The 18576-nt window shown below is 50.5% G+C and overlaps 2 protein-coding genes across 2 annotated transcripts; both read left to right on the top strand.

Moving 5' to 3' along the window:
* Nucleotides 1–5529, top strand: LOC102411827 (sororin). Its single transcript, XM_006056505.3, has 5 exons — nt 1–162; nt 388–482; nt 556–732; nt 3161–3598; nt 3790–5529. The coding sequence occupies exons 1-5, from the start codon at nt 117–119 to the stop codon at nt 3868–3870; spliced, it is 837 nt and encodes a 278-aa protein (XP_006056567.1). The 5' UTR covers nt 1–116; the 3' UTR covers nt 3871–5529.
* A 3926-nt stretch (nt 5530–9455) lies between these two features.
* LOC123333856 lies at nt 9456–17617 on the top strand. Its single transcript, XM_045165906.1, has 7 exons — nt 9456–9514; nt 13574–13650; nt 14448–14650; nt 14841–14950; nt 15169–15267; nt 16201–16267; nt 16407–17617. Exons 1-7 carry the CDS (start codon nt 9456–9458, stop codon nt 16719–16721), a joined length of 930 nt encoding a protein of 309 aa, XP_045021841.1. The 3' UTR covers nt 16722–17617.
* The last annotated feature ends 959 nt before the right edge of the window (nt 17618–18576 follow it).

Genomic DNA, 18576 nt, shown 5'->3' with positions numbered 1-18576 from the left:
TACGTCACTTCCGCTTCCTCCCGGGCAAGGCGGGTAATTCGAACGTTTACCTTTCGGGTTGGCGCGCGCTCTGGTGGCGGCACCTGCGGCAGAAGGGATAGAGACCAAAGCTAGACATGTCCGAGAGACGAACCCGGTCCGGAGGGGCATTCCAGTGCCTCGGTGAGCGGAGGGGGCGCGCGGGAAAGGGGGTTAAGCCGTTTGAGGGACGCAGTTCGGTGAGGAACGCCACCCCACCCCCCGCCCTCGAAGGCTCTCTCGTCTCCTGGCCAGGAAGGCGCCCCCAGAGGGCCTGTTTGGGAACCTTCTCTCTCTTTCTTCAGAACCTGTTGTCTAGACTCTGAGGCCTAGAGTCCTCCCCTACCTCCTACATTTTTCTGATTGCAGGACCCAGCGCCCCAACTCCCACTCGGTCTCTGCGGAAGTCCCAGCGGAAATCAGGCTCTGATCTCTCAAACACCCTTCCGGAAATCTGGCCTAAGGTGAGCCTCAGGTTCCTCCTGCTCTGGAAGCCTCTGGGCTAATATAGACCTCATGTTCACTCCTCTTCTCCAGGCGCCTCAGGAGGCTCCAGCCAGAAAGCCCATCGTCTTGAAGAAGATCGTGGCCCATACTGTAGAGGTGAGGGCTGAGAGAGGAGTTGTAGGTGGAGAGCCAGGATCGGGAGTCGACTGTGTGATCAACTCTTCTCCACAGATCGCATCCATTAACTCTCCTCGAAGAAGCCCCCGGGTAAGTTCATTTCCATTTCTTAGTTAAGGGGAATGCAGGACAGACACTCTAGAGCTGGGGCGGGATATAATGGCTGCTCATGTGTCGTGGCTCCGCTGGTAAAGAATCCGCCTGCAATGCGGGAGACCTGGGTTCGATTCGTGGGTTGGGAAGATCCCCTGGTGAAGGGAAAGGCTACCCACTCCAGTATTCTGGCCTGAAGAATTCCATGGACTGTATAGTCCATGGAGTCGCGAAGAGTTGGACACAACTGAGCGACTTTCACTCACTCACTCATGTCTGCCCAGGGAGTTGTTTTTGCTGTATTTTGAAACAATTTGCCTTTGGACACCTGCATATGTTGCCAGGCTTGCTTACTTCTTACACACTTGGTGCGTTTAATGCCCTGGTATTCTCAACCATTTTCCTTTTAAAGTTGAGCTGCGTCTTACTACTCTTTTTTCCTTTTGGCCTCTTTTTCTCAGTAACTTATAATGTCTTGAACTGTTTTAGCTGAAGTTATTGTTAAAGGTGTCTCATTAACAGAAGATCTGCATGTGAAGATATAATGAATGAGAAATGTTACCTGCCTTTGAGTAGCTCATGAGGCTTGTAGTCAGTTGGGGAGAAAAACAAGTGATTAACATAGTATGCTGAGGACTGTAATAAAGAAAGTAGTAGATGCTGTAAAGATACCTAACCCAGACCAGGTAGCTCGGGGAACGTTTCACAGACGTGTTTGAACTGAGTCTTTGAAGACAAGTTAGCAGCGTTCCATGCAAAGGAAGCTGTGTTTGTAGACACCTGGAGTCCACAAGGAAATGCACAAAGTTTCAGGAACAGCACTTTTGGTGTGTCTGCAGTAGACCTTGTCAGGAGAGGGAGTGTGCTGAGCCAGAGCAGATCCTGATGAACTTGGACTTCATCCTTCGTTCTGTGGGCAGCTTTGGAGAGTCTCAAGGTAGTGACTGAGGCAGCCTTGGGTTTTTTAGAAAGATCCTTCTTGGGTCTGGTTGGAGAATAGGTTGGAGAAAGCCTTCTGGGGACTCCAAGACCAAGTAGGAGGACATCAAAGGAGTCCTAAAGTGAGACATTGGGTGCATGAAGTAAGGTAAAAGCAGAGCATTGCTGGAGTACTGCTGGAGAGCCCCATCACACAGGACTCAGCTCAAAGGATACCTCCTCCCTGAAGCCTTCCCGATAGGCCTTATGAATAGCCAAGAGTACTTTGTCTTGAGGGCAGGCTTCTGTCTCCCTGATGGTGGCCATTCTTATTGGTTGAATGATAGATTCATGAGATATTGGACCAAAAAAATGTGCAAGGACTTGGATGGCTATAGGGACTGACAAAGTGGTAGTCTGGGTGAGCCTCATTTTGTTCAGCATCCCTTTTACTAAGACTGATGGGATAGATTCCCCAGAGCCTATAGCCAGGAAATGTCTCATGATAACGTAATTCTTTTAAACCACAAGGGTCACTAAATTTGTCCTGTTTCTCACCTTAGTTATCAGAAAGCTCAGTGTCAAGTTTTGTGAAAGTCAGTTAAGTCTTTATGTATTGAACACCTACTCCATGCAGGGCTCTGCTGAAGGTGCTGGGCGTAGGCCAGGTCAACCAGACAGGTGAAGACACCTGCTCACGTGTGACATGCACATTCTAGCTGAGGTCTCAGCCAACCAGCAAACAGTCAAAATCAGGCAGTGATCTCGCTGGCCAGGAAAGGGGTGACAGGCAGAGGTAAGGAGGGGCTGGCCTCCATTCCATGGTAAAGGACCATCTCTGAGGAAGCAGCTCTAGAGCTGAGACTGGAATTATGAGAAACCAGTGTGTGAACATCTTAATACACATGTCAGATTAAGCATTTTCCTGTTCACAACCTTGCCGTGGCTCCCTGGGCCTCCCCTTGAATAGTGGCCTGTAAAACATGCCCTATAACACCTGCATTACCTCTTGAATCCCATCAGTTCCTCGGCTCACTCCCTCTCACTTCACCCTCACTGCCCTTCTTGTTCCTTGACCCTGACTGGCACAGTTTCACCTCAGGACTTTGCACTTTCTGTTCTCTGCCTGGGACAGTTCTCTGGATGACTGACTCCTTTGCTTCCTTCAAGTGCTACCTGTATCTCGGTGAGGCCTACATTGACCTACACCTATTTAAAATTCCCGTGCACCCCATGTACGCTCCATCCCGTTCTGTTTTTTTCCCAAGGTGCTTAGCACCTCTAACATGTGACACGATTCCCCCTGTGTCTTTTTTCCCGCTCGAATGGAAGCCCTGTGGAAACAGGTGTGTATTCTTTGTTTTCTTCCCTGCTGTCTTCCCAGTGCCTGGCAGGTGACCAAAAAGGACTTAGTGACTGGATGGACATTTTAGATCCTTGGGCCTTTCTTGAAGTCAGTAACACAGTTAAATAACTGGGAGGCATTCTCTCTTCTGTCCTGCTACAGATCGCTTTTTTATTGGAGAAAGAAAACAACCCTCCTAGCAAGAAGCTTACTAAGGAGGACCTCTTCCAGACCTGCAGTGTCCCTGTCACCACCCCCTCCACTCCTGTGCTATGCCCCGTGAATGCTGAGTCCAACTCCTGGAAAGGAGACTTGGACGCCAGAGACTTGGAAATGTCAAAGAAGGTCAGGCGCTCGTACAGCCGCCTGGAGACTCTGGGCTCCGCGTCCACCTCCACCCCAGGCCGCCAGTCCTGCTTTGGCTTTGAGGGGCTGCTGGCAGCTGAAGACTTGGCTGGAGTCTCGCCAGTGGTGGATTCAAAGTTAGCTGAGGTCCCCAGGGTTTCTGTGAAGCCCTGGGCCCCAGACACAACTCTCCCTGGAATCTCCCCTCTGGTTGTGAAAGAGAAACGAAAGAAGAAAAAGGTGCCGGAGATCTTGGTGAGTGAGGGGCAGGGATCTTCCTCTGCTACCACTCCAGACACACGGGGAGACACATCAGGACACAGGCAGGGCAGGGGCTCAGCCCTGGCTGTTGTGGTGGAAGGGCAGTGCCTGCAGAGTATGGGTGGAGATGCACAGCTGACGTGCCCCCTTTGCCACTCACCTGCCCTCCATTTCTCTTCCCCCAGAAATCGGAGCTGGATGAGTGGGCCGCGGCCATGAATGCTGAGTTTGAAGCCGCTGAGCGCTTTGATCTCCTGGTTGAATGAGATGAAGTGGGGGTGTCCCTGGCCAGACTCTGCCCTCCTCCTGTTGTACATAGTTCCCTCTCCTTGTGGAAAAGACGCTTGGGGTCCCCTGCCCTGGTCTTGTTCCCCACGCATGTGCTGTTGCTGCACGTGGGGCCTGTCCTCTGGGGGTTGGTGCAGTGGCGGCAGCCATCTGAGCTTCCTGAAGGGGGACCTCCCTGGCTCAGCATCGCATTGGTGTCCCGTCTGTCGTCAGTGACCTACCATCCTCTCCCCCCACCTCCCAGAGTATCCCAGCCACTTTCCAGTCAGGCCACAGACTAGGGAGCAGGCATCACTGGCCCAGCCAGAGGAGGTTAAAGGGCTGGGGGTCGGGGGGAGAGAGGGCACCTCTCTGCTCCTGTGGGGAAGTGACGCTCTTCTGCACCAGCCCACCGGAGACAGGTGTGGGGGCCATGGCCAGCCTCTGGCTTTCTCTACTGAGTCACCTCTGCTGGGGCTTGGTTCCCCTCCTTGAGCCCATCTAGGTAGCGAAGCTTGGGTTTCCTCTTAGATTCTGTAGATGGTCCGGGAGCACTGAACCCGTGGATTGGAGAAGTCCTATCTGTGAGGAAGAATCTTGACCCTGGGCCTATAGAGTCTTTTTTGTAGGAGAGAGGGAGGCCTTGGTTGCGTCTCAGACAGTAAATGTCTACTACAAGGAAGCTGTATTTTATAGTTCTGTGTGTTGCTGCTGAGATGTTGGGTTAAATGCAGGCTGATGGAGCAACGGCTGCTTGAGGTGAAGAAGGTGTCTCGAGAAAACGTAGAACCTGAGGCTCAGGGATTCTGGGGCGATGCCTGCAGTGGCCCGGGAAGGGGCCATGGCTGAAGGCGCCTGCTCTTGTTACTCATACCTGTTTTTTACAAAGTGTACAGTCTACTCAGCTCTAGAAGAAAAACTTTGGGGTTGTATGGTCCTGGCGACCTTAGTGTTTTGTAAAGTTCTAGGAAGCTTTCCTCACGTACCAGAAAGGGGCCAGGTTGAGAGCAGCTTTAACTTTCAGCTTCCTTAGCGTCCTCTCACACGAGGACCCTGCCTGAGGTAGGTACTAGGAGTTGAGCTGGGGGAGGAAGGGGTCATCTCATTGTCTCTGGTGAGCCTCATGCCCCCGCCCTTGTTTCTCTTTTCTCAGTGTTGGTAAAAGGTGAGCTTGCAATGGCTGCCCAACCACAGCTTCCGCTGTAGCCCAGGCCACTGTACCTTTTGATGATTATGGATTCATGGAAGTAGAAGCTAAGAGGAGTGCGGAGGGGCTAGTGGATAGCAGAGGACATCAGGGAAGATGAGTGTTTGCTTGGTTAGGGTCCCTTAAATGGCACGGGCCTGGTGGGTACCAATTAAGCTCTGCAAGGCCGAGGAGCCCTAGGCTACCTGTCCGGTGCTTCATGCTTTGTCACGCAAGCCCCTTTGCCAGGGTGAACCCAGACGCCCTTGAACTGGACTGTACCTGGAGAGTTGTCCTTGCTGACTGGCAGGACAACTCCTGGGAAATGTCTTTGTCCTGAAAGCCGGAAGTCACCAGATGATGTTCAGTTGATGTTGTTACTACAGACTTTTCTCTGTCCCTGAAAAACTAAGAATAGAGTTTAAGAGAAAACTGGGACTTCTTTTCAAAATTAAAACAAACAAAAAAAGTTTCTGCCTGTTCATAGACTCTTTTCTTTTGTTGGCTCAAAGGCAGAGCTGAGGGTGTGGGACCCAGGAAACCATGCTTTCTTTGGGCTGGTTGTCTGTTTTTAAGGGGGACTGCCAGCCTGGCCTCCAGTAGCCCTGTGGTAGATCACTCCCACCCCCAGGTCTGTGTTTTCTGTCCAGTCACTCCTCCAAGAAGGGGAGCCCCATACCCTCATGTCCCAGCAGGAAAGAAGTCGGTCTGGGGTGAGGCTGCTAAGAGCTTCACTCTTAGCACCTGGGCACCAACCCTCCACCCGTCCCTGAGTCCAGCTCTTACCCTGCTTCCTGTCCCTGACAGATTCCTGTGAAGGAGCCAGTTCCGCACTGGCTCAGCCTGGGTGCTCGACAGCAGTGGGTGCAGAACGCCCTGGGGAGCTAGTCAAAGCTGTGATTCCCAGGAATTCTCCCACCAGGCCAGAGGAAGCCCAGGGACATAAACGCATCTTTATGCAGGTGGCACACCCACTCCCTTTCCTCATCCTTTCTATACTTGCCCTTGCCTCCTCGTTTTTAGAATAAATGCGCCACCTCCTTGCTCAAGACTTCCTAGGTTTTTTTTGCTGTACTGAGTCTTCCTTGCAGCGTGCAGGCTTCTTTAGTTGCGGTGCACAGGCTCTCTAGTTGTGGTGTGTGGGTTTAGTTGCCCAGCGGCGTGTGGGATCTTAGTTCCCTGACCAGGGATCAAACCTGCATCCCCTGCATTGGAAGGTGGATTCTTAACCACTCCACTACCAGGGAAGTCTCAAGATTTTACTAGTCTTTATCTCCAAACCATACGTCTCTACTGAGCTCAAACTGGAATCTAGAACTGTCTTCTAAAACTATCTCAACTCAGAAGTCATCTCAAATTCAGCTCATCCACCAACGTGCCTTTTTCTGTGCTCTTGTTATCAACACCACCTGCTGACCCAGTCACACAGCCAGGAACCTGGGGTCATCTGTAGGTCTACCCTCTCCTTCACCCCATCCCATCAGCCAAAACCTCCTCAACACCCCTCCATCCCACCTCTGTGGCCCCTGGACATTCGCCCTGGCCTCCTAGTGGATCTCCTTAGAATGAGTTCTAAGAGACAAAATATGATGCTGTTTCTCTCCTGCTTAAAACCCTTTGATACAATAATCCCACATGTTATCTGACTCAATCCTTAACAACAGCCCTGTGTATTACGTGGATTTCTGTCCACTGTACCATCAGGCAAGTCCAGAGTGGTGGTTTTTTTTTTTTTTTTTTTTTTAATTTATTGTGACAAAGTACATAACATAAAATTTACCATTTTAAGCATCTTGAGTGTACAGTTTGGTAGCATTAAACACTCACAATGCTGTGCAGCCACCACCATCATTCATCTCTAGGACCTTTTCATCCTCCCAAAGTGAGACTGTCCCTGTTAGACAGCAAGTAATTCCCTATTCCCTATTGCCTCAGCTTCTGGCACCCACCAGCCTACTTTCTGTCTATAAGGAGTCAGAGAATGTTTGCCCTTTTGTGTCTCATTTCTTTCTTAAAAGTTTTTAAAACTTTGTTTATTTTTATTTTGGCTGCACTGGGTCTTCATTGTGCCACTCCGGCTTAGGTGCCCTGTGGCACACGGGATCTTGCATTGGAAGGCGGATTCTTAACCACTGAATCACCAGCGACATTCCTTTATGTCTCATTTCACTTACCCTGTTTTCAAGGTTCATCCATGTTACAGCATGTGTCAGAATCAATTCCTTTTAAAGACTGGATAATATTCCATCGTACCTATTGTGTATAACAAAAATGTATATTGATACAATTCACTTCTGGGTACAATATCCAAAAGAAGTGAAAGCAGGGTCTCAAGATATTTGCACCCATGTTCATAGGAACATTATTCACAGTTGCCAGAAGTTGGAAATAGCACAAATAACCATCGATGGATGAATGGATAGAACGTAATATATACATTTTTTTATATTCTGTTGTACGTATAAGTACACAAGTTTGATCTTTGGTCCAGGAGTATCCCATGTGCTGCAGAGCAACTAAGCCAGTGTGTCACAGCTGCCTAGCCTGTGCTCTAGAGCCCACGAGCTACGCTGAGCCCGTGTGCAACTGCTGAGCCCGTGTGCTTAGAGCCTGTGCTCTGCAAAAGAGAAGCCACTGCGATGAGAAGCCCACAATGAAGAGTAGCTTGCTGCAACTTGAGAAAGCCTGCGTGCAGCAACAAAGACCCAGCACAACCCCCCCAAAAATAAAAGCAGCCATGAGAAAAACACCCTTTGTTAACTTCCCATTGTCCATGCAGTCGTGTAATGGATGTTATCAGGTTTTGGCTGCCGAGAGTGTCAACCCCTACAAATGGCCCAATAGCAAGACCCGCTTTTCTTCTTGGGCATGAAGGGGTCAGACACTTGCTTGCTCTGATCCCAGTGACCAGAACATGCACATCTGACCTGAGTCAACCAGTCAGACTGTGCATGAGGACCTGGACCGAGGACCAGGAGGAGAGGGAAGGATCGTTGAGGATTCAGTGAGGTGAAGGCCTCACAGGTCCAGTGGCAGCCCTGGACCTCTGTGGTCCAGTGTGGAGATGGCAGAGCACTGTGGTGGGGTCCTCATGTGGTTCTGGCAGCCAGCATCCCACACCTCTGGTCCTTTGAGTCTTCTTCCTCAGAGTTCCCTGACTCCCCAGTATCCTTCCTTGTTTGCTCAAATTACCCAATGCTGTTTTCTCTTATTTGCAACCCAGAGCCCTGCTGGTCCAGACTGCTTGCTGGCGCTCATGAGGACTCCAGGGTGAGGCTGCTGGCCAGGTCTCCAGTGTAGGGTCCAGAGACCCAGCGCAGGCCCTGAGCTGCTGCAAGGTCCTCACCTGCTGAGTTCCGCCTTGATTAGGTGTGGCTTTGGCTCAAGTGTCACATCTGCTCAGTCTTTCCTACCCGCCTATCCCAAGGTTTCAATCCCTGATCCAGGAGGATCCCACGTGCCCCGGGCAACTAACCCCCTGGGCCACAACCACTGAGCCCACGGGCCCTAGAGCCTGTGCTCCACGATGAGAGAAGCTACCACAACGAGAAGCTCGTGCACCGCAACTGGAGAGTAGCCCCCACTCATTGCAACTAGAGGATAGCCCATGAAGCAACAAAGACCCCAAACAGCCAAATATAAATAAATAAACATTAAAAAAAAAAAAAAAACTATAGGCTTCCCAGATATCTGAAAATAGAGCATTCCTGTGAAACCTTTTGTAAACCGAAATGGTGTAAAGTGAAGAAGCAGTTACCTTAGGACACAACAGCTTGCTAACAGAAGCATAGCATAAATCGAGGTGGAGCACAGATGCTCACGGTGCTGCGATGGGTGCAGTTTCTGGTGGAGTTGCTTGGCAGGGCTATTCTGGCTGCTTGGAGTGCAAGCTGCCTCCAAAACTGCTCCCTGCAAAACCAATGCTGAATGCTGTTTTGCTTCTTGCCTTTTTTCCTAAAAATGAGAATTTTCTCCACTTTCCTAAAACTGAAAATTTCTTTCAGTTAGCAAGAACAGATGCTAGTGTTAGGTCTTTTCGTAAAAGCAAGTGGCATAAAGTGAACTTTGGATAAGTGGGGAATAGCTGTCCCCACCTCATGTCGTTTTGATGAGAATGAGAGGAAATGATATGAGTAAAGTGCATAGTACATGATAAGTACTCAGTGAACAATAGGTATTTACAGGTAGGCCTGACCACGCCCGCCTTTCTAACTCCCCAGACCGTGTGCAGACCCCTCACAGCACCTTTAAGCTCGCAGTCTGTCTGTTGGACATAAACATTGACACGGTAGTCTGAGCTCTGAGGGTGGAGGTGGAATCAGTCATATTTAGCTCTCCTCCCAGCGTCCAGACACATGAAGGATGAAGAGGCGTGATGATTTCCCTCCAGCCTGGCCCATGGCAGCTCACAGCCTCCTGGAGAGCTTCGAGCACTCTGGAGGAAAGAGAGGGGCCGGGTGAGTCAAAAGCAGTGGCACCTGGGTGGCCTGAGGCAAGCATGAGACCTCAGCACCCCCGCCCCTCCGCCCCCAGTACGAATCCTGGACCCAACCACAGGGTTCACACTGATCCCCATGGCCCTGGGTGTAGACTTCACTCGCACAGGACAGCTCCCTACCCAGCCCCCACCCCTCCCCCACCTCTTCATCCTGAGTCCTGAGCCCCTGTGACCTGCCACCTCTTCAGGCTTGAATGAAGAGGCTTGAAGGCCTTGGCCCAAGGCTTGAATGGTCCTGAGAAGGCTGCCTTCCCCACTCCCACCACCAGCCCGTGTGCTCCCACCATGTGACTGGCAAGTTGCCAAACTGACAGCCATCAGACTGGAACTCGGAAAGCCCTGGCTCTGAACCCCACCTTTGTCTCTTCTGAGACCACAGCCAAGTTACTTAGCCTCTTCGAGTCTCGCTTTTCTCTTATGAAAAGTGGAGCTGATTCCACCTCTATGACTGAGTTGCTCTGGTCAACTGGTTGTCCAGGTTGATGGTCACACGCATAGCTCCTGGTAGAATATTTAATAATTGACCCCTGGCATCCTTATATGAGGTCCATAACAGACTCCCCAAAGGAGGGAATTCCTTTTTGTATCCTCTCCACATTCAGGGCAGGGCCCGGTACAAAATCAAGGCTCACTGAATATTGGTGGAGTGGAATTTTAGTTGAGCTATTTCAAATCCTAAAAGATGATGCTGTGAAAATGCTGCACTCAATATGCCAGCAGATTTGGAAAACTCAGCAGTAGCCATAGGACTGGAAAAAGTCAGTTTTATTTCCATTCCCAAAGAAAGGCAATGCCAAAGAATGCTCAAGCTACCGCACAATTGTACTCATCTCACATGCTAGCAAAGTAATGCTCAAAATTCTCCAAGCCAGGCTTCAACAGTTTGTGAACCGTGAACTTCCAGATGTTCAAGCTGAATTTAGAAAAGGCAGAGGAACCAGAGATCAAATTGCCAACATCTGTTGGCTCATCGGAAAAGCAAGAGAGTTCCAGAAAAACATCTACTTTTGCTTTATTGACAATGCCAAAGCCTTTGACTGTGTGGATCACAGCAAAATGTGGGAAATTATGAAAGAGATGGGAATACCAGACCACCTGACCTGCCTCCTGAGAAACCTGTATGCAGGTCAAGAAGCAACAGTTAGAACGAATGTGGAACAACAGACTGGTTCCAAACTGGGAAAGGAGTACATTAAGGCTGTATATTGTCACCCTGCTTATTTAACTTATATGCAGAGTACATCATGTGAAATGCTGGGCTGGCTGAAGCACAAGCTGGAATCAAGATTGCCGGGAGAAATATCAATAACTTCAGATATGCAGATGACACCACCTTTATGGCAGAAAGTGAAGAAGAAATAAAGAGCCCCTTGATGAAAGTGAAAGAGGAGAGTGAAAAAGTTGGCTTAAAACTCAACATTCAGAAAACGAAGATCATGGCATCTGGTCCCATCACTTCATGGCAAATAGATGGGGAAACAATGGAAACAGTGAGAGACTTTATTGGGGGGGTGGCTCCAAAATCACTGCAGATCATGACTGTAGCCATGAAATTAAAAGACACTTGCTCCTTGGAAGAAAAACTATGATCAAGCTAGACAGCATATTAAAAAGCAGAGACATTACTTTGTCAACAGAGGTCCGTCTAGTCAGAGCTATGGTTTTTCCAGTAGTCATGTATGGATGTGAGAGTTGGACCATAAAGAAAGCTGAGCACTGAAGAATTGATGCTTTTGAATTGTGATGTTGGAGAAGACTCTTGAGAGTCCCTTGGACTGCAAGGAGATCCAACCAGTCCATCCTAAAGAAAATCAGTCCTGAATATTCTTTGGAAGGACTGATGCTGAAGCTGAAACTCTTAATACTTTGGCCACTTGATGCAAAGAACTGACTTATTGAAAAAGACCCTGATGCTGGGAAAGACTGAAGGCAGGAGGAGAAGGGGACGACAGAGGATGAGATGGTTGGATAGTATCACTGATGCAATGGACATGAGTTTGAGTAGGTTCCGGGAGTTGGTGATGGACAGGGAAGCCTGGTGTGCTGCAGTCCATGGGGTCACAAAGAGTCGGACACAACTGAGCGACTGAACTGATATCCATTTTATAGGCTAGGAAACTGAACCTGAGTGCTTGGGGCTGCCCCATCTTTGAATCGCAGAGCGAGACTCCAACATGGGTCTATGGATTTTCAGCTTGGAGCTGTCTTCTGTCTAAATCTGAATTAATCACCTCTAATGCTTGGCCAGTGGAACCCTGATGGGGCACCAAGGGAATGCCAGGCATTCTCTGGGAAAGTGCTCGGTGGCCTGGGGGAGAGAGCTTTCATGCAGTCAGCTGTTAGACAGCCAAGCTGAGGCTGATGTGGACACAAAGGGAAGTCAAAGAACTAGTGACCCTGGACTCCCTATCGTGTTACAACTTTCCATATTTCTTATTGTTCAGATACTCTCCTATATCTCCAATCATCTTTTCCAATACTTTCTGGTTACTAATTCTAGCCAGAAAGCTGTTCGTGCCTCCCAGTTTCCTCTGATGGGCACCAATAGGTGGGCATGGCGTTAGGGTTGCCCACAAAAATATGCAGGATTCCTGGTTAAATTTGAATGTCAGATAAACAATGAATTTTCTACTTAACGTAATCATGTCCCAAATTCAATAAATAATAATCTTGCAGGACAAGTATGTCCCTTGCAATATTTGGAATATCATCACACTAAAACAAAACTCATTGTTTATCTGGCACTCAGATTTAACCAGGCATCCTGTATTCTATTGGGCAACCCTGTGTGGTGCATTGGTGCGTAGCATATGCAGACCATGTGAGGCCTGCGTTTGTGGCCTGACAGCGTCTCATGCTCGCCTTCCATGGTACAACTCAGAGTAGACACTTGTCACAGGCAGCAGTCGTGAATGCCACTCTCCTTCACCCTCAAGGCCCTGAGCTTCTGCCCCCAGGGTCTCCTCCTCCCGTCCACCTGCCCAGCCACGGCTGAGACGATCAACAGAAACACCCAAAGATCTCCCACACTGACGCTAAAATCTTGGCTCCCGGTTCACTGATGCTGACTAGAAATACAGAGACAGAGTTTGGAGGAAAAAAGGAAGAGTAGCTTTATTCTTTGCCAGGCAAAGAGGAAACTGCAGGCCAGCACCTCAAGAACTGTGCCCCCAGAAAAGACAGAGGTTTTATATCCTCATGAAAGTCTTGTGGTTTTTTGTTTTTTTTTTTTCCTTTTGCAAGATTTCAAAACAGGGACTTCCCTGATGGTCCAGTGGTTAAGAATCCACCCGCCAATGCAGTGAACTCAAGTTTGATCCCTGGTCCGGGAAGATCCCACATGCCATGGAGCAACTAAGCCTGTGTTCCTAGAGCCTGTGCTCTGCAACAAGAGAAGCCACCACAATGAGAAGCCCTAAGTACTGCAGCAAAACAAGCTCCTGGCAGCCACAACTAGAGAAAGCCTGCGTGCAGCAATGAAGACCCAGCACAGACAAAATAAATACGTAAAATTTTTAAAGAGAAATAGATATTTTTTTAAAAATTTCAAATCAGCCACAGCTGGCATCAGGCAGATGGTAACTGGGGTTGGTCTTTTCTGGTTATCGGCCCGTGACCGTCTTTCTGAAATGAAGAATGCTACGGAAGAGTGTGGGGGAGAAGAGTGCTGGGTGCAGAGTGTGATTCATGTGGAGTCAGAGAGTGATTTGCTCTGTTTGGCTTTGTGAAGGACAAGTCCAGCTAAAAGCTGTTTGTTAGCTTTTGTAACAGTAAAGAATACCCAAGATTGCCTAACTATTTCAGGCCTGTTTGTGCTGTTTCCCCAGCCTGTTCATTGTTTCCTTATTTTTCTTAGTTATCAGGAAAGTCTCATTTCTATCTTTGCTGCAACAAATTCCCCACCATTACTTCATTCCCTCCATATCAATGGAGGAAGGAAATGGGGCATGGTTCTCACCTGGCTGAGGACAAAGCTTCAATTTTATTCCACTTGACAAACACCAGGTCTCTGGCCCAGGGGCCCATCTATCTCCTACTTCAACTCTTCCTTGTCCCCTGGGGGCCACAGCCCAGGCCTGCTCACCCTGGCTCTCAGTGGGAGCACCCCACGTCTGAATGTGTAATGTCCGTTGGCATCATCCTGCCCAAGCCACTTCCTCTTTTGGATTGCCCTTCTTCCTTCTTTGGCCAAGACACTCCACTCGTAGATCAAGCAGCACCCGCTGGTGGAGTCTTTCTGGATTTCCTAAGCCAAGTGGCCCTCTCAGTCAAGGCTTTCTTTACAGGCTTCTGGATGGCACATGTCCCTACACAGTGGGCATCTGAGAGCCTCGGCCACCCCTGCCCCCATCTCTGGGGGCTTCTGGGCAGAACTTGGTCACAATCATCTGTCTGTGTGGTCTCAGTATCCAGCGTAACGCTTGGCTCAAGGACAGAGTTTGGTGGACCAGTGTTTACTGGAGACCATTAACTTCAGAGTGGATTGCATTCTATCACAATCATAAGTCATTGCTTACTTCCCTCTCCTTGTATTTGGGCCCTTTAGGCAGGTTTCAGTTTTTCTTCTGGCTGTCAGTCGGCTACTGTGGACCTCTGTGTGAATTATTTTTATTTCTTTTGGAGATATTTCTAAAGCAAAGTTTCCAAGCAAAGTTACCAGGAACACCTTGCATTTGCAAGAATTCAGTTGACAAGATACCATTACCATATAGCTTTGGTAGGGTTGCCAGATAAAACACAAGACACCCCAGTGAAATTTGAATTTCAGATGAAAAACAAACACTTTTTAAAGTATGAGTGTGGCTTGTGCAATGTTTGAGATATGCTTGAAAAAATGACCATTTATTCTGAAATTCAAATTTCACTGGGTGTCCTATATTTTACCTACTGAGGCCACTGCAAGAAAAGCAGGGGAGGCTGGAAAGGGGAGACCAGTGGGACAGTGGGGGTGGCTCACCAAGTGAGTTACCATCTCCCTCAGTGTCCCTGGGATGGACAAACAGCCCACTCGGAGCCCGAGGAGAAGCCAGCGCCGCCACCTGCTGCGGAGCAGAAGTCAGAAGACACTCAGATCTCCGGAGAGCCGGACACAGAGGTGACCGGACCTCCCAAGGCCGAGGGTAGCGGGGGTGGGGGGGCTGGAGAAATTCTTCTTCCTGGAGGGAGGCCTGAACCCCTCGCCACTGCACTCATCCTCTGACTGTCGGGTGTGGGAAGACCCCAGTTCTCAGGCGGCCAGCCAGCCTCATGCCGCCTCAGTCACCAGGGCACCCTCTCTGCCAAAGCCATCTTTTTCAGATTCTTCAGAGCAGCAGCTGGGCCAGGAGCAGGAAGCCAGCGCCCCATTCCTGTTTACCCTCCTGACCGCAATCGAGCCCGCCAGCGACCCTGCAGAGTAAGGCCACGTGAGCCGGGTGAGAGGGGAGGGGGCAGAGGGTGCCTCTCCACCATCAACATTCAGACCTGGGCCAGGACTCAGCCTTGAGGCGTGTGTGTGGGGGTGGCCCAGGCAGGACTGAAGAAGCCTGGGCCTTGGGCTGGGTTTCCCCTCTGCTCACCCCACCCTCCCCAGCCTCCAGCCTCAGGTCCAGTCCTCACTGTGCACCCACCCAGGGACTTGGACCTCCAGGAGTCCCAGTTCCTGGATAAGGAAGACTGGGGCCCTCAGCAGACCTCAAAGGAAATGAGCCATTTGCAAAATGTTTGCCTGAGGTGAGCCGGACAGGGCCAGGTGGGGACAGGGAGGGGGACAGGGTTTCCCAGAATGGAGTGCAGGGCCTGGGGCTTGATGTAAGTTGGCGCCTTCACTGGGCCCTCTTCCTTCCCTCCTTCCCTTTCCTGCTCTCTGTTCTGCTCTGGGTGACCTCCTTACTAGCCAGTAGGTCCCTTCCCTCTCAAGCATCAGTGGCTTGTATGTCCTGTCCCAGAGGAGTGGGGGCCACAGCCCTTTCCCATCAATGTGCCCATGTGCCCGATTAGCGGGCAGTCTATGACGTTGCCTGCAAGGGGCCGCCATCTTTAAATGTCCAAGAACTTGAGAGGTATTTTGGTCTGTGGAGAAAGGGGATGGGGGTGGTCAGTTCTCTGGATGTCAGGCTCTGGAGCTTAGGTCTGCACAGTCCCATGGCCGCTTGTCTATCAGTGGCGATGCCAGGGTCCAAACTCCACCTGGAGACAGAGGTCTTGGGGTGGGAGGAGTGTGACAGTCATTCCCCAAGGCTGCAAGAGATTCCCACAGCCATGGATCTGAGTGGTCAACACGTATTCATCTACAGCTGGCCAAGGAGCTCGGCCAGGCTAATTCCACACAGAAACCACACAGAACCCTGCCACAGCCCCCACTGCAGACCAGAGGGGTGGGCGGCTAGCCCAAGGCTCCTTTAGAGGGTTCCCGGGCCAGTACATGCAAGACAGCAGCTGGATCTCCCCTTGCTAAAGAAGAGAAGCAGGATTCATCTGCCTCTAGGTCCCCTGCTGCCAGTCACAAGGGGGAAATGAATTCCCTCCCTGCCTATGGCTTTGCCAGAACCAGACCGGGCTCCTGGTGAATCCCTGGGCTTGTGGCTATTCCAGATCAGGAGCTCATGGGGGGCTGCCTAGGACAAGTCTGGGGGCTGAGGGGGCGGGTCTCCCTTTCAACCCTAGGCTTCAGGAGTCGCTCAGCACTATCCAAGCCGACAATCTGGCTCTCGGGGAGAAGCTTCGAGACCTGGTGAGACCTCAACCCAGGACCCGCCTCCTTTGTGGTGCCCCCTCCCCACCTCTCAGCCCTGCTCCTAGGCAGGCCCCTGGCAGGCTGTCCTGCCTGGCGTCGTCTACCCACCTCTGGCCCCTGCAACCCTTTGTTCCAGCCTGACTCCTTGTATAAAAGCCTGAAAGAGGAAGCAAGGGCCATCCTGGAGGGAGAGAAGGCCATCCAGGAGGAGGGTAAGGCCTTTCAGGAGGAGGGTAAGGCCATCCAGGAAGGAGCCCAGGCTGTCCAGGAGGGGGCGCTGTTCCAGGTACCAGGAACTCCACCCAGCTCTGGGTGGGGTGAGACGACCAGTTTGCCTAGCGCCACTCAACCGGTTCCCCCCTGTCTGCAGCAACCCAGCTCCCAGATGGCAGGACTGGTCATCCTGCAGCCTGACCCTGCCCTCAACAGCAGAAACACATGTCAGCCCTAGGCCCTAGCTGAGCCAAGGCTGGAGACAGCACATCTCCTTGGGGAGCCCCCCTGGCTGTTCCTCTCCAGCTCCCCGCAGTAAACTTTACCAAATCTGAGCCATGGCTCCCCCTGCCTGTGTGTGGGCCCTGGGAATCGGAGCCCACCAGCTCCAAGTAGGCCATCCTCCAACATCCTCCACCTCCCTGGGTCCTGAGCTGCCCCCACCCCAGAGGAGGCTCCAGATCTGGCTGTTATCATCCTCAAGGTCAGCAATCCTGTGATAAGCGCTGGGGTGGGACTGGAAGGGGGCCGCACCCTCTCCTTGGGAGGCTGGAAGCCCCAGGTCTAACTCCAAAGGGCAGATTAGGGAGGGGCAGGAAGAGCCACTTTCCACCCTGTGGCCTTGGATGAGTCTCTTCTTTTTTGTCAGTCAAGTCATGGGGGAGGGGGGAGTGAGAGCCCCAAAGGGGCCCCAAACCCACATACTTCAGGCCTGGAAATGCTGCTGGAATTTGAATTCCCACTCCCACCTCCAACCAGGGTCTCCTGGGGCCCTGCCCTGAGACCTGCTCCCCTTCACCAATGATGGTCTTCCTGTCCTGAGTCATAGATTCCACCCCTACCTCATCCATGGACCCGAATGTCCAGCTGTAGTCCCTGTGCTCCAGCCACCGAAAGGCCCTCAGGGCTTGTACCCCTCATCTTCATTGCCCTCAGACTTGGCCCAGCCCTGGGAGCCTTCTTAGGCATACCCTGATTACTAATGTAATGAGAGAGAGAAGACAAGAGACAGATGCACAGAGAATGTATAGGTAGAGTATTCAAAAACTTAGAAATTTTTCCCATACCACTAAACAAATAAAGTGCTTTAGATATTTTTTTTTAACTCCCTAACGAAGGAGATGACAGAGCCAGCAAGATGACAAAGCCTGTTCAAAGGAGGATACAAGAAAGCAAGACACATATATGTTCAAGGGAGAAAAAGAGGAGGAATCCTGAAACAAGATTGCTAAATGAGATACAAAATTGGTCAGCATGCTATAGGACAGCTTTTGGCAAAGCCCCATAACCCTAAGGGCGGCATTGTTTACTGGGCAGAATCCTCTAGTGTGGCATGGAAAGAACCATGACCATCTCTCTGCCTTCATATACCCACTGCAGGGGACACTAGCTGGGGGGGTGGAAGTCCAGGTTGGGCCCCTTGTCAGACCCAGTTTGACTTATACCAGACCCGTGGGATCCTGCCCAGGCCAAAACCTGATGATTCACTGGACCAGTGAAGGTTTGATTTGGTCACAGCTTTAGACCGAGCTGTGTGTGTGTGCGTGCTCAGTTGTGTCTGACTCTGCAACCCCATGGACTGTAGCCTGCCAGACTTCTCTGTCCATGGAATTTTCCAGGCAAGAGTACTGGAGTGGGTTGCCATTTCCTACTCCAGGGATTGAATCTGAGTCTTTTGTGTCTCCTGCATTGGTAGGCAGATTCTTAACCAGTGAAACCTATATGTAGGTCAATAAGCAACAGTTAGAACTGGACATGGAACGACAGACTGGTTCCAAACAGGAAAAGGAGTACGTCAAGGCTGTATATTGTCACCCTGCTTATTTAACTTCTATGCAGAGTACATCATGAGAAACGCTGGGCTGGAAGAAGCACAAGCTGGAATCAAGATTGCTGGGAGAAATATCAATAACCTCAGATATGCAGATGACACCAGCCTTATGGCAGAAAGTGAAGAGGAACTAAAAAGCCTCTTTGATGAAAGTGAAAGTGGAGAGTGAAAAAGTTGGCTTAAAGCTCAACATTCAGAAAACGAAGATCATGGCATCTGGTCTCATTACTTCATGGCAAATAGATGGGGAAACAGTGGAAAC

Source organism: Bubalus bubalis, chromosome 5 (assembly GCF_019923935.1).
Source record: "Bubalus bubalis isolate 160015118507 breed Murrah chromosome 5, NDDB_SH_1, whole genome shotgun sequence".
Classification (NCBI taxonomy): Eukaryota; Metazoa; Chordata; class Mammalia; order Artiodactyla; family Bovidae; genus Bubalus; species Bubalus bubalis.
Note: the sequence above shows the minus strand (reverse complement) of the source record. Positions and strands in the feature narration are given on the sequence as shown.